Consider the following 12,301-nt stretch of genomic DNA (forward strand, 5'->3'; position numbering starts at 1 on the left):
CTGTTTCTTCTTTGTAGTGTCCAATCATCAGAAATGCACTTTACCAGCTAATTTGCCTCCAATGAATTAAACCAAAAAGCTTAAATTAACTATATTGCAAAGTTCAAAAAGGACTAAAAGTGTGAAATATATGCAACTCATCTCAAAATGGTGCCATTTTGACTTCAGAACTTTATTTTAAAGGCTGTATAAGGCCAGATTATGAAGGTGTAACAAACCTGGGTGATCTGTGAAGGATTTTCAATGTGAAAGAAAAAAGGAATGAGCAAAGAAAGCTTTCATTCTGCATTTGGTATAACCATCTGCTAATAAGGTAACCATTCAGTCTTATCTCTCTACATGAATCATACTGTTAATATAATTTCCAGTCCTGTGGCAACAAAATGTTTATTAAAAAATAAAGTTTAGAAAATTTTTACTAGAACCACAGGTACGTAGCTGAAATGCAGGCATGGGTCACTTTAGAAAGCAGCATGTGAGAACAGTATTATTACAGCACCATGACTGGACATGGTTCCTTTAAACTCCATCTACTTAAGACGCCATGTGGTAGATGACAATTGACTGTTTATCATAACGGGAACATCCTAAGAGATGCACTGAGAGATGTGTTAAATGCTAACGTTATGAAAACCCTTCCCAAGGCCACAGTGGTGTGCACACCCTTTCAACACAGCAACACCTGCCGTAGTCAGTGACAGCTTACAGCTTCTTCAGATCCTCTTCCCCTCCACAGAAGAAGTCAATCACAGCACTGTGTAACTAGTGACTCAGTACGAAATGGGTTCTCTCCAATACTTCTAATGGAATCAACCCTCTATAAATGCCACAGAATACATTATCAACCTGGATGACAGAGTTCCATGGCCTAAAAGGCACAACAACTCATATCTCAGTCACAGCTGCAGGGCCAGAAAAGTGAGCATCATGATGGGCTCCTGCATTCTTCACATTGTGCTCATGGACAAAGTCAGTGTAGTTTCTGTGTGCAGTCTGGGGTGGGGGCAGGACCCTTGTGTTCCACTGGTTTCCACCACGTTGACAGCAGTCACTGGTAGCAGAGAGCCTAGATGGTTGAGGAGCGGGGGAGTACAGTTAGTCCATAGGAACAGAGAACATGGATGTGTAAAGGAGAAAGGCAATGTGATCAGCATGCACCACTATGGTGAGCAGTTCCCATGCAATGCTAACAGTCAAGAAGAGCAGAGGGAGAAATCCAGTTACACGGTTCATGTAATGGAAAGCACCAATACAAAAACACATGTAACTAGAATCAGTTAAGTATATTAATTAATGAAGGAAAGTCACAGAGGGCAAAACACTGTTATCTGTCTCTGCTGTTGCTGGGACATTCCAAGGTAGAAATGTTGTTTGGAATTCTAGTGAAAAAAAGAAAAAATCTAAGCAGAGTTTATGTAAATATTAGAATATTAGATTCTATTGAAAGATAAAGACATTTATTTATGGAAAGGGCAATTATAAAAATTATCTCCAAACTTACATGATTTAAAAAAAAAATAATCCAGGAAACAAAATTCAGGAGCATTAAAAAACCCTGCTCATAGATATGAAGCAAGTTTGCATCAGTGCTCCAAATTACCGCTAATGACTGGACTTCCGTAATCTCAGTTCACAGGAGCAGACTGAGATGCAACAGGCACAGATGGGGTGCAGGAGGTGCCACAGCACAGGCTGGGGGTGGGGTCAAAGGGCAGACATTCACAGACACCGACGTGCATCTGGAGTCCCAAGAGTCCTCCAGCAGAAAGATAACGCCCGCCATGGCTCAAGACCAAGCTTTTGCGATGGGACAAGGGCAGCACACACTTCACGGACTACCAAGGGAAAAGACTATTCAAATACAAAAGGCACCTAAAATCTACATTTTCTTAAAGAAGTATTGTTTTTCAAATTCAATAAAATATTAATTTTTCATCATTTTATTCCCTGCCACTGAAATTTAACTTGCTCATCAGACCTAACAAGCAAAATTCATGACTCCTGATTTAGAGTCTCTAAAAATTTACAATTTCAATTCGGCTTATGTTCTGGTTTACAGATGCAAGATTTCCTAAGTTCCACTTTTTTTTTTTTTTTTTTTTTTTTTTGGTTTTTGGTAGGTCTGGGTCTTACTACATAGCCCAGGCTAGCCTGGGATCAGTCTACCTGCGCCTTTTTCTCAAGCACTGAGATTACAGGCATGCTTCACTTTGCTTTGAGATAAAGCTACTTTGTTGCTCAGGCTGGACTCAAATCCCAGGACTCAACAGACTCTTATTCACAGCCTCTCAAGCACTGTCATCTGACTTCTTGTTAATAAACAATTTATGTATTCCAAGTGATATGAAATGCCTTAACAAATTCTCATACTGACATTAAATCATTCACCTAGTTAATGGTTTCATTAAAGATATCGGGGAAAGAAGCTGAAGACGTCAACAGGAAATAGGTTTGAATTAAATTTCCACATTCTGTGCTGTGGCCCAGCCATCAGTTTCCAAACTTTGTTACCATTTCTAAAGGAGGGCCGTTGTAGAGTCTGAAAGGCAAGCACGCAGAAACAGAGGCAGACTGCACTGTAATGAAGGCTGGAGAGTCACCAGCTCTAAGCCATGTCAGCTGCAGTCCCGTGCCCTGCTGACGGACAGACGGACGGACTCGGAGGCCCATCAGGTTTTCAGGGTTATCTCTACTCCACTTCAGCAAAGGTGGTGTCAGCACAACCATGTGCGGGAAGAGTACACACAGCTCCAAGTTTGTTCATTTCTCTTGAAACTCAAATTCAATATTCTCTCTAAAGGCTACACCAAAGGAACTGGTAGGCCTAACAAATCAAATTAAAAAGATTTAAATATGTACTCATTAAAATGGAATTCAATAAAGACAGCCATAACACAGGCTGTAAACTAATCAGATCCTCACTTGGCATTAAAGAAAGACATGTATCTATTAAGACAGTTCTTTTACAGTTGAAGTCTGGTTACTATCTTCCTGTGACAATGGACTTCAGTGGCACATTAAGGAGATGGAGCATATATGCTTGTGGCCTCTTATCTTCAGCAAGAAATTGAAACTGACAATGTCTTAAAGACTAAAACTAGACATCTATAGGCCTGTCACCCTTTTGGTATGTACACATGCATACATACCTAAGTACCCTATGTCATATTCCCAAACACATATATTTATTTATTAAAAACTGCATGTTATCTGGGACTGACATAAAATACATCCAAGCACCACAGGCAAAGCACCCTGCCGTTAGTTAAGCCGACACTACCAGTGAAAGGGTGTATAGCACAGAGCAGGGCTGTCACCAGCCACTGCTGACCCACCACCACGAAGGAGAACCGGCTGCACAGAAAGCGACCCAGCCTTGAGACGGCCACAGACACTCATCGAGTTCCAGCTAGTAACAAACTAAGAGCAAGAAAGAGAGAGAGCCCGTGAATCATCCAAGGGCATCCGGCACAGACAGAGAGCCTGAACAGATGATACATCCATAGGACCATTGGGCCCAAGTAATTTCCAAGGACCCTCCCCAAGCCACAGAGCTTTCTAGGAAAGCACAAACCCAACTGATTAAATCCAACAAGCCACAAAGTATCCATATTTGTGTATTTACCATTTACGTCAATAGCTTTACTTCCATTGAATTATTTCTCTAGTTCCCCAGACTTTGATCAGCCACTCCAGATCACATTAATGAAAGTAAAGCCATCTGTCTTAGACAACTGTCCTCCCTTCTCCATGTACAAACCTTATGCTCACCATCCCTGACTGCTCAGTCTGCTCCTTTTCAGTTCACAAATATGAATAATTTGTTTTCAATCAATTAAAGTGCTTCAGATTATAGCTTAAAAGTTTAGAATACAATTATGCAAGAAATATTTTGGTTAGGAAGTTAACAAACCATTTTCTGTCGTGTTGGTTTACTGCAGAATTCTGTGGAAGATTCTCTATCTCCACCAGCACCGAACCAGAAGATGAGGAAGGAGTCACAGGCACGGGAGACCTCATACTCCAAGCCTTGGGGTAAAAATTATAAAAGTCATTTGTTTTGCCTATAAGTAAGGTCAAATATTAACAAACAGAAATACTAATGCCAAGAAATATATTAAAATGGAGTGCCATCTATATAGTACATAAATGTAATATAATTAAATGTTTGAATTTTAATACACTAATTTTAGATACTAAATAAACATTCACAATGTACTGATGCCCCAGATGTATAGGGACAGAAAATACAAATTATCTGTTTTACTCACAGTATCTTAGTAAAACAAGAGAAGTACTGGGGGTAAGTGCTGTGGATATCGCTCTGAATAAATAAAATGCTGTTTGGCTAGTGGCCAGGCAGGAAGTATAGGCAGGACAAGAGAGAAGAGAATTCTGGGAGGTGGAAGGCTGGTGCAGAGAGATGCTGCCAGCTGCTGCCATGACAAGGAGGATGTAAGGTACTGGTAAGCCACGAGCCACGTGGCAAAGTATAGATTAATAGAAATGGGTTAATTTAAGATAGAAGAAGTAGATAACAAGAAGCCTGCCATGGCCATACAGTTTGTGAACAATGTAAGTTTCTGTGTGTTTACTTGGTTGGTTCTGAGCATCTATGGGCCTGGCGGGTGAGAGAGATTTGTCCTGACTCTGGGCCAGGCAGGAAAACTCTAACTACAGGTAAGAAATGTACAAATCTTGTAATATCATACACTACAAAAATCCCATTAATACCATGACAGTCAAATTAACTATGTGTTCTGGTGTCTTAGGAACTTACTATTGTCTTACCTGTGGGGAGTCACTATTCTGGGCTGAAGCATTATGAACACTATAATGAAAGAAAAAAAATCCTATTAAAAAAACCTCTATGTAAGGATTTGGGGGGAAGAATGAGGAGCTTAAAAAAAGCTAACAACCTTAAAAAAAAGCTAGCCAAACAAACATGTATACAGACCCAAATCAGAACAGAATTGATTATAAAGTGTTTCCTTAAAATGTATGTAAAGGGGCAGGAGAGACAGCTCAGTGGTTGGGAACACCGGCGGCTCTTCCAGAGGACATGGGTTCAATTGCCAGCGCCCGCCCACATGACAGCTCACAACTGTCTGAAACTCCAGTTCCAGGGGATCTGACACATTCACACCAATACACATAAAATAAAATTTAAAAAAAATGTATTTAAAGTAAGTTCAACAAAGTTTAAAAGTACATATTTAACTTGCACATTAAAGTTTGAAATAGTTTGCATAGCTTGAAACTTTTTTCATGGAACCAACATCAGTAATATCTTGTGTTTATGAGTTCACCCATATAAATATATATCTTAGATCTCTGTTTGGAAATTGAATCTGCCACTGCCTTTGGAGTGCTGAGATAAGAAACATACCCAGAGGCTTTATTTTCTAAGATTATATACACACTATTCAAAGCAGCACCAAACGATGTTACTGTTTTGTTTCCAGCTAAACTGTTTTGATGCTTCCTCAAGCTGCACTGGTCATAGTTACTGTCCAACACTGCTTTTCTATGGCTATTTATATTTTCCATATACACAATTTTAATTGTGCCTTACATTACCAGTAATCTTTCAATAACACATGCCTATGAGGTGCCTTGAGCCAAATAGGGTATTGAATATTCCCATCCTAGTATCATTAATTTTTGGAACCTTCAAATTCCTCTTCTACATCTTCATGAAGAGTTTTAGAAAGTCTATATAACCTAATTTAGTCATACTCAACCTTCCTAATGCTGTGGCCCTTTAATACAATTCCTCATGTTGTAGTGACCCCAACTATAAATTTATTTTGTTGCTACTTCTTAACTGTAATTTTGCTACTGTTATGAATCATAATGTAAATATATGATATACAGGTTATCTGATATATGACCGCCATGAAAGGGTCATTTGACCTTCAAAGGAGTTGTGGCCCACAGGTTAAGAACCTAACTGGAAGAGCCTAATTGGTCTTCCTTCCCATATCTGATATTTTTTGTTTTGTTTTGTTTTGTTTTTTTGAGACAGTTTCTCTCTCTGTAGTCCAGGCTGGCCTCAAACTCAGAGATCCATCTGCCTCTGCCTCCCCAGTGCTGGGATTAAAGGCGTGCGCCACCACTGCCTGGCCCATATCAGATTTTTAATATGTTATTTCATTTATTTATTTATTGTTTATCTATCTATCTGTCTATCTATCTATCTATGTATCTATTTTTAGTTTTTCAAGACAAGGTTTTACTCTGTAGCCTTGACTGTCCTGGAACTTGCTCTGTAGACCATGCTTGCCTCGTACTCACAGAGATCCACCTGCTTCTGCGTCCTAAGTGTTGGGATTAAAGGTGTATGCCATTACTGCCTGTCTAATTTTTTAAATTAATAATTCTATTTCACTTACAGCCTACATGTAAAGTACTCAGTTTTATATAATTAGTACAGAATTTTTCAACTTAGTACAAATAAGACGGTAATGGAACTTAAGCCTTATCACAAACATTAAACCTCTGCAAAACATCCTTTATTCAAAATAACATGAATTTAGGCAGTTTTTATTTTTAAACATTTACTTTGTTTGGAGGTCAGGACAACTAGCCGGAGGTTCTCTCCTTCCACCATATGGATTGAGGATTGAACTCGGCATCAGGCTCTGGGGCAGGTACCTTTATCCACTGACTTACCTCATCATCCTTATTAAAAAAAGATTCAATCTACTTTTATTTATGTGTGTATGTATCCATGTGTGCATACATGTAGGAGGGCATTTGAAGAGACCAGAAGAAGACTTGGATCCCTTGGGCCTGGAGTTACAGGCAGTTGTGAGCTGTTCAATGAGGAAGCTGGGAATCAAACGAATTCTCTGGAGAACAGCCAACATTCTTAATCACTGAATCTCAATTATTCTCCTATTACTGACATAAAGTGCTGAATTTCCAGGACACCCGAGTTTGATTCCCAGCTACCTCTTCCCAAACTATAGTATCCTGCCCAAAGTGACTTCCTAGTCTGTACATTAAATCTCACCAAGCCCCCTTGGAGCAGAAATTAGCCTCAAGGAATCTACGGTTCCTTTGTTACTTTCAAACATTTCTTTCATCTGCGAATAACTTCAGTAATAACAACAAATTCAAACAATTTAAACTTGAGAAAAATATCTCATAATAAGCCATATTAACTAAATCAAAGCTTCCTGTTTAGAATAATATAAAATGTAAAAAACATTACTTTTCTTATAACTTCTTAATAATTAAAAAGTAGGGGTTGGTATGTAGCTCACTGGCAGAATGCATGTCTAGCATCCAGGAGGCCCTGGGTTTGATGTTTAATGCCACAAAGACAGAAATCAACAAACAAAGCATCATCAATGAAGAGACAATTGAAGTGAATTCAAGACATTTGAATGAAGGGACCAGTATTAGGCACAAGACACCCCGAGACCAAGTTCTCAGCACTAAGGAGATGTATTCGCCCCAGAGGGACAAAGTGCAGGGAATAATAGACAAAGACAGAAGACAGAGGACAAAGGAGAAGGGAAGGGAACAAAGGAGAGAGGAAGGGATGTCTGTCCCTGCAGCGGGGACATAGGACTGCTAGATACAGGGGAGACAGATGCGGGACATAGGAAAATGGTGGTTGAGAAAGGTAAAGGGAAAACCCTGTGTTAGGATGAGGTGTTTCATTTTAATTGGGCATGTTAATTAGGGCAGCCAAAGGGGGCTTTGGATTTCTGGACTTCCATACTTTGATAGCTGGACCTTGGTAGTCAGCCTCAAGAGGAGGAAGTTCCCTTATTTGGCCACTTCCTTGTGGCTAGCTTCAGGAGTGTAATGGAGCAGCTTTTAGCAAGGCAGGGGAACTGGGGAGAAGGGCAAGGCCCTCCAGAGCAATGCTTGTCATGCTCTGGCTGGCTGGGTTCCCTCCCACTTGATCTGTGAACTTGATCAGAAATATATATTCTATTCGGAGCTTCCTAGAGAAGGGCTTTGTAAAGGGCCACGTGCAGTCACTGACCCTTTTTGCTCCTATATAGCCTCCGCTTAATGTCCTTCCTGTCCTCTCTGCCGCCTCTAACCAGGCCCGACGGCACATGCCTCCAGCCCCACTGCTCAGAGAGAAGGAAGCTCAAGTAGGACTGTGTCTCGAGTTCTGGTGGCGGGGCTAGCATGTGCAGCATACCAAGGCCTCTCCATTTCGAAAAGAAAACGTAACCAGGAGCATCAACTCTCCTTTAAAACTCTACCTTTCTTCACGTACCTTTAGTCCATGCTCACAAGGAGAAACTGACACCAGCAATTACAAACCTGTTATTCAAACTGGTATATTTTATGGAACAGCAAAGTACAAGGTCGAGAAATGTTTTTGGTCAAACAGACCCTATTAAAAAAGGTACCGTTCTTCACAGTCCACTGGAGCAAAACCACAGAACAGCAAGGGTAAGAACGAAGGGCATGCATGCCAGTCCAGACTCAGGCTGTCCAGAGACTGTATGAAAGAGAGGTACCTAGTAACTTTGGGCGGGGAATTAAGCTGTCTCTTCATTTATTTCACTTCTGAAAGCCTATTATGAAAACACACACACACACACACACACACACACACACACACACACACACACTTTAAGATTTATTTGTGTGTATGTGCATGTGTCTGTGTGTTAAGAAATACATGTAAGTGTATGTGTCCTTGGAGGCCAACTCAGATCATTTGGAGCTGTGAGCAAATCAACTTAGTCTTTTATAATCTTTGAGATTATAATTATACCATTTTCCCCTCCAAAGGGCCACCATTTCTTCAGTAGCCTGTTTCTGTGGTCTTCTAGAGTCAGAAGCATCACTAATGAAGAGACATTTACCCACTGAAGTGAAACTGACTTCAGTTCTAGACAAGAGGCCATGCTTATACTCACTATGCTCTGATTAGAAACTTGTGTTTCAGAACATCTTAGAGAAAGGACTTTAACTTTGCAAATAAAAACCTTAATTGATCAACATCACTGCTTAAATATTTTCTTCATTTCTACTACTTTGATGGCTTATCTTTAAGGTGAAATGTCATGTCCTGGTCTGTTCCAAGAAAGCAAGACAGGATCTACTAAATAAACAAACACCATTTAAAAAACACAGAGAGCTAATATGCCTTGTTAATTTCCTCATAAGAACAGTTTTCTGAATAATTAAAAACAAACAAACAAACAAGAAAACAAAACAAACAATCCGAAGCCCAGAGCCCAGAAAGGCACAAAAAGGTACTTTTTAATCTGAAGTTTTACAGCGGAAACCCTCACTTCTCCAACTCCTTACTCATTTCAGTCTTACAGCATCAAGAGTCCTTACTCACAACAGCCAAGTGTTCATGCAATGGGTCACTAATCACAAGCTGGCTCCAACAGTTCTAAGTGAAGAAAACTGAACAGGAAATGAGAGGCTGGAAAGATGGCTCAGCAGGCCAAGGCACTTGCGGTGAAGACTGATACCTGTCAGCAGGCTGCCATCCCTGGAACCCACACAGTGCAGCTCTTAGAAGCTGTCCTCTTGCCTCCATATGGGCAGTGTGGTACACGCACAATTAAACACTAAACAAGCACTACTACAAACCAGAATTCACTAACTAAATAAATGTAATACAAATTTCCTTTTACGATACAGCTGACTACTCAATATCTGAAACTAACAAACCTCTTTTGATTGAAGAAGTTCTAATTCAGACACAGACAGACCTATCCACCTACATCCCACACAAAGGTATGTTCGCATGTATATTCCGAATTTGATTTTATTACAATAATAATTGTATTTATATAATATATAAAAATTCACAACACATATAGAATCACAATATAATTTATAAATTGTATAATATTTAATAATGGCAGTTATTATTACTATGTCTGAGACAAGGTCTTGTCTAGTAGCCCAGGCTGGCTTCAGACTCATCCAGATCCAAACCCACCTGCCTCTGCCTCCTAAGTGCTGGGATTAAAGGCGTGTGTAATAAGCATTCTGGGAGATACGTACTACTAAAATGAATGGAGCCACTAGGATCAAATCTTAACATTTTTTTTTTTGTATGTGGAACTGAGGATCAAACCCACGGCCTAACACTGAGCTAAATCCCCAACCCCGTAATCTTAACACATTTAAAGGGACTAAAATAATATACAACACACTTTCTAACAAAACAAACAAACAAAAAAAAAAAAAAAAAAAAAAAAAAAAAAAAAAAAAAAGGAAAATTTAAGAAATTCACACATTTGGGGAAATTAGGCAATATATTCCTGAGTTGCAAATAGTTCTGAAGAGAAATCATGGATTAGAGAACAATGTAGACTGAACCAAAAAATGCAAATGCACCATACCAGACTTACAGAATGCTAGTGAATAGTGTGCAAGAGGAACTTTGCAGCTGGAAGCTTAGGGAAGATGTGGTTAGTTCAGGCCTGCAATCTCAGCAGTAGGAAGGCTGAATCACCAGGATCAGGAGTTCAAATTTAGTCAGGGTACACAGCAAGCTTGAGATCAGCCTGGTCCTATGAGATGGTCTCAAAAACATGGAAAATTAAACAAGTCTCAAATGACCTAACCCCGCCTTGAGATAATATAGGGAATAAGAAGTTGGGTGTGGGGCTGGAGAGATGGCTCAGAGGTTAAGAGCACTGACTGCTCTTCCAGAGGTCCTGAGTTCAATTCCCAGCAACCACATGGTGGCTCACAACCATCTATAATGAGATCTGGCGCCCTCTTCTGTATACTAAATAAATAAATAAATAAATAAATAAATAAATCTTTAAAAAAAAAGAAGTTGGGTGTAGCGGTGCATCCTTCGAAACCCCAGCACTTCAAAGGAAAAGCAGAAAGACCCCAAGTTTAAGGCTAGTGCGGATCCTCTTAGGATCTTGTTTCAAACAACTAACAGGGTAGGCCTGTGGGCAAGCTGAAAGTTGCAGGCCAGGCAGGGCTGCAAAGTGAGACCTGTCTCAGACACAAACTGAAATCAGGACAAAGAAATCATCCAGGGATGGAGCTCTGTGCTAGAGCACCTGCCTAGCTAGCACACACGAGGTCTGAGAAACACAAAACAAGAAGGAAGGCAGGAAGAAGTTGCCAGACAAAACGAAATCTTAAGTAAGAAGAAGAAACAAGGGGCTGGAGCGATGGCACAGTGGTTAAGAGCACTGACTACTGCTATTCTAGAGGATCCAGGTTCAATTCCCAGTGTCCACAAGGCAGCTCACAGCTATCTGAAGCTCCAGTTCCAGGAGATCTGATACCTTCACACCAATGCACATAAAATAAAATTAAATAAATTATAAAAAGAGAAGAAGAAACAAATATTAGAGCAAGAATTAATGAAAGGCTAACAAACTGGCCAATACTCAGCTGGACTAAGAAAAAAGGGGGAAATTAGTTAAAATGAGAAAGGAATCAGGTATAGCACAATTGATCTTATAGAAAAAAGACTGGAAAAATATGAACTACATTCCAGGAATTAAGATGGCCTAAAAAATATGTCTACAAGAGGTGACTGAATTAAGAATTTAAAAATCGGACTAGAGATAATCCAGGTTAGATGGCTTTAATGAATACTATCACAGTGTTAAGAAAGAGTTCATATCAATTCCTTCCAAACTCTTCTCAAAAAAATAGGAGAGGAAGGACTATTTACTAACTTATTCAGTGAGCTCATGAATCGCTCTCATACCAAAACTGGAAAGAGTCTAAGAAAGGCAGACTGACACCTCTGATGAATACAACACATGGATAACAAATACTAGCAAGCCAGAGCCAGTGAAATGGAAGGCGAATCACACCACGACTGAGTGCGATTCAGCCCAGCGGCAAGCTGCAAACTCACCTTTCCTCTTTACCATTCTCCGGATGAATAACGTGGCTACTCCCACCCCACTACTCTACTCCTGTAAGCAGCTTAGCTGTTCTGAATGCCACTTTTATCGGTGTTCATCTGCTCCTTATTTTCCTGCCAATGTCTATGAAAAACCTGACATCTGGCAAGGTTTCCAACAAATATTTGTTGAATTAATTAAAGCAACTATATAAATTGCACAACTATGAGAATCGTCTCCGTTCCTCCACTGCAAGGCATTACTCACCCAAGATCTTCAGGTTTTGTTGGGCCTGCTGACAAGAGAAAAGACAACATCGCATTAGTCCAGCCCGCATGACAAATTGCTACACTACTCAAAGTAAAACCGTGACTAACTGTGAAAACACACACAGGCTGTGCTGCAGGTCAGACCAGTCAGGCCAGCAGCAGCCACTTCTGCTTTTCAATAAAACTCTGTGTACATCT

The 12,301-nt window shown here is 40.0% G+C and overlaps 1 protein-coding gene across 8 annotated transcripts in view; it reads right to left on the minus strand.

Annotated features, from left to right (window-relative positions):
- Window positions 1-12,301, minus strand: part of Epb41l5 (erythrocyte membrane protein band 4.1 like 5) — a 117,721-nt gene that overhangs the window by 58,652 nt on the left and 46,768 nt on the right. For 5 of the 8 annotated variants that reach the window (XM_036202295.1, XM_036202293.1, XM_036202291.1 and 2 more), the window contains exons 14-16: window positions 12,102-12,129; window positions 4,792-4,831; window positions 3,914-4,029 (exon numbers count right to left, since the gene is read on the minus strand). In XM_036202295.1, coding sequence (XP_036058188.1) covers window positions 3,914-4,029; window positions 4,792-4,831; window positions 12,102-12,129 — 184 coding nt within the window. The remainder of the gene's footprint in view (window positions 1-3,913; window positions 4,030-4,791; window positions 4,832-12,101; window positions 12,130-12,301) is intronic. The other 3 variants (XM_036202292.1, XM_036202297.1, XM_036202296.1) reach the window with 3 other exon arrangements.

The sequence above is a fragment of the Onychomys torridus genome, chromosome 11, assembly GCF_903995425.1.
Source record: "Onychomys torridus chromosome 11, mOncTor1.1, whole genome shotgun sequence".
Classification (NCBI taxonomy): domain Eukaryota; kingdom Metazoa; phylum Chordata; class Mammalia; order Rodentia; family Cricetidae; genus Onychomys; species Onychomys torridus.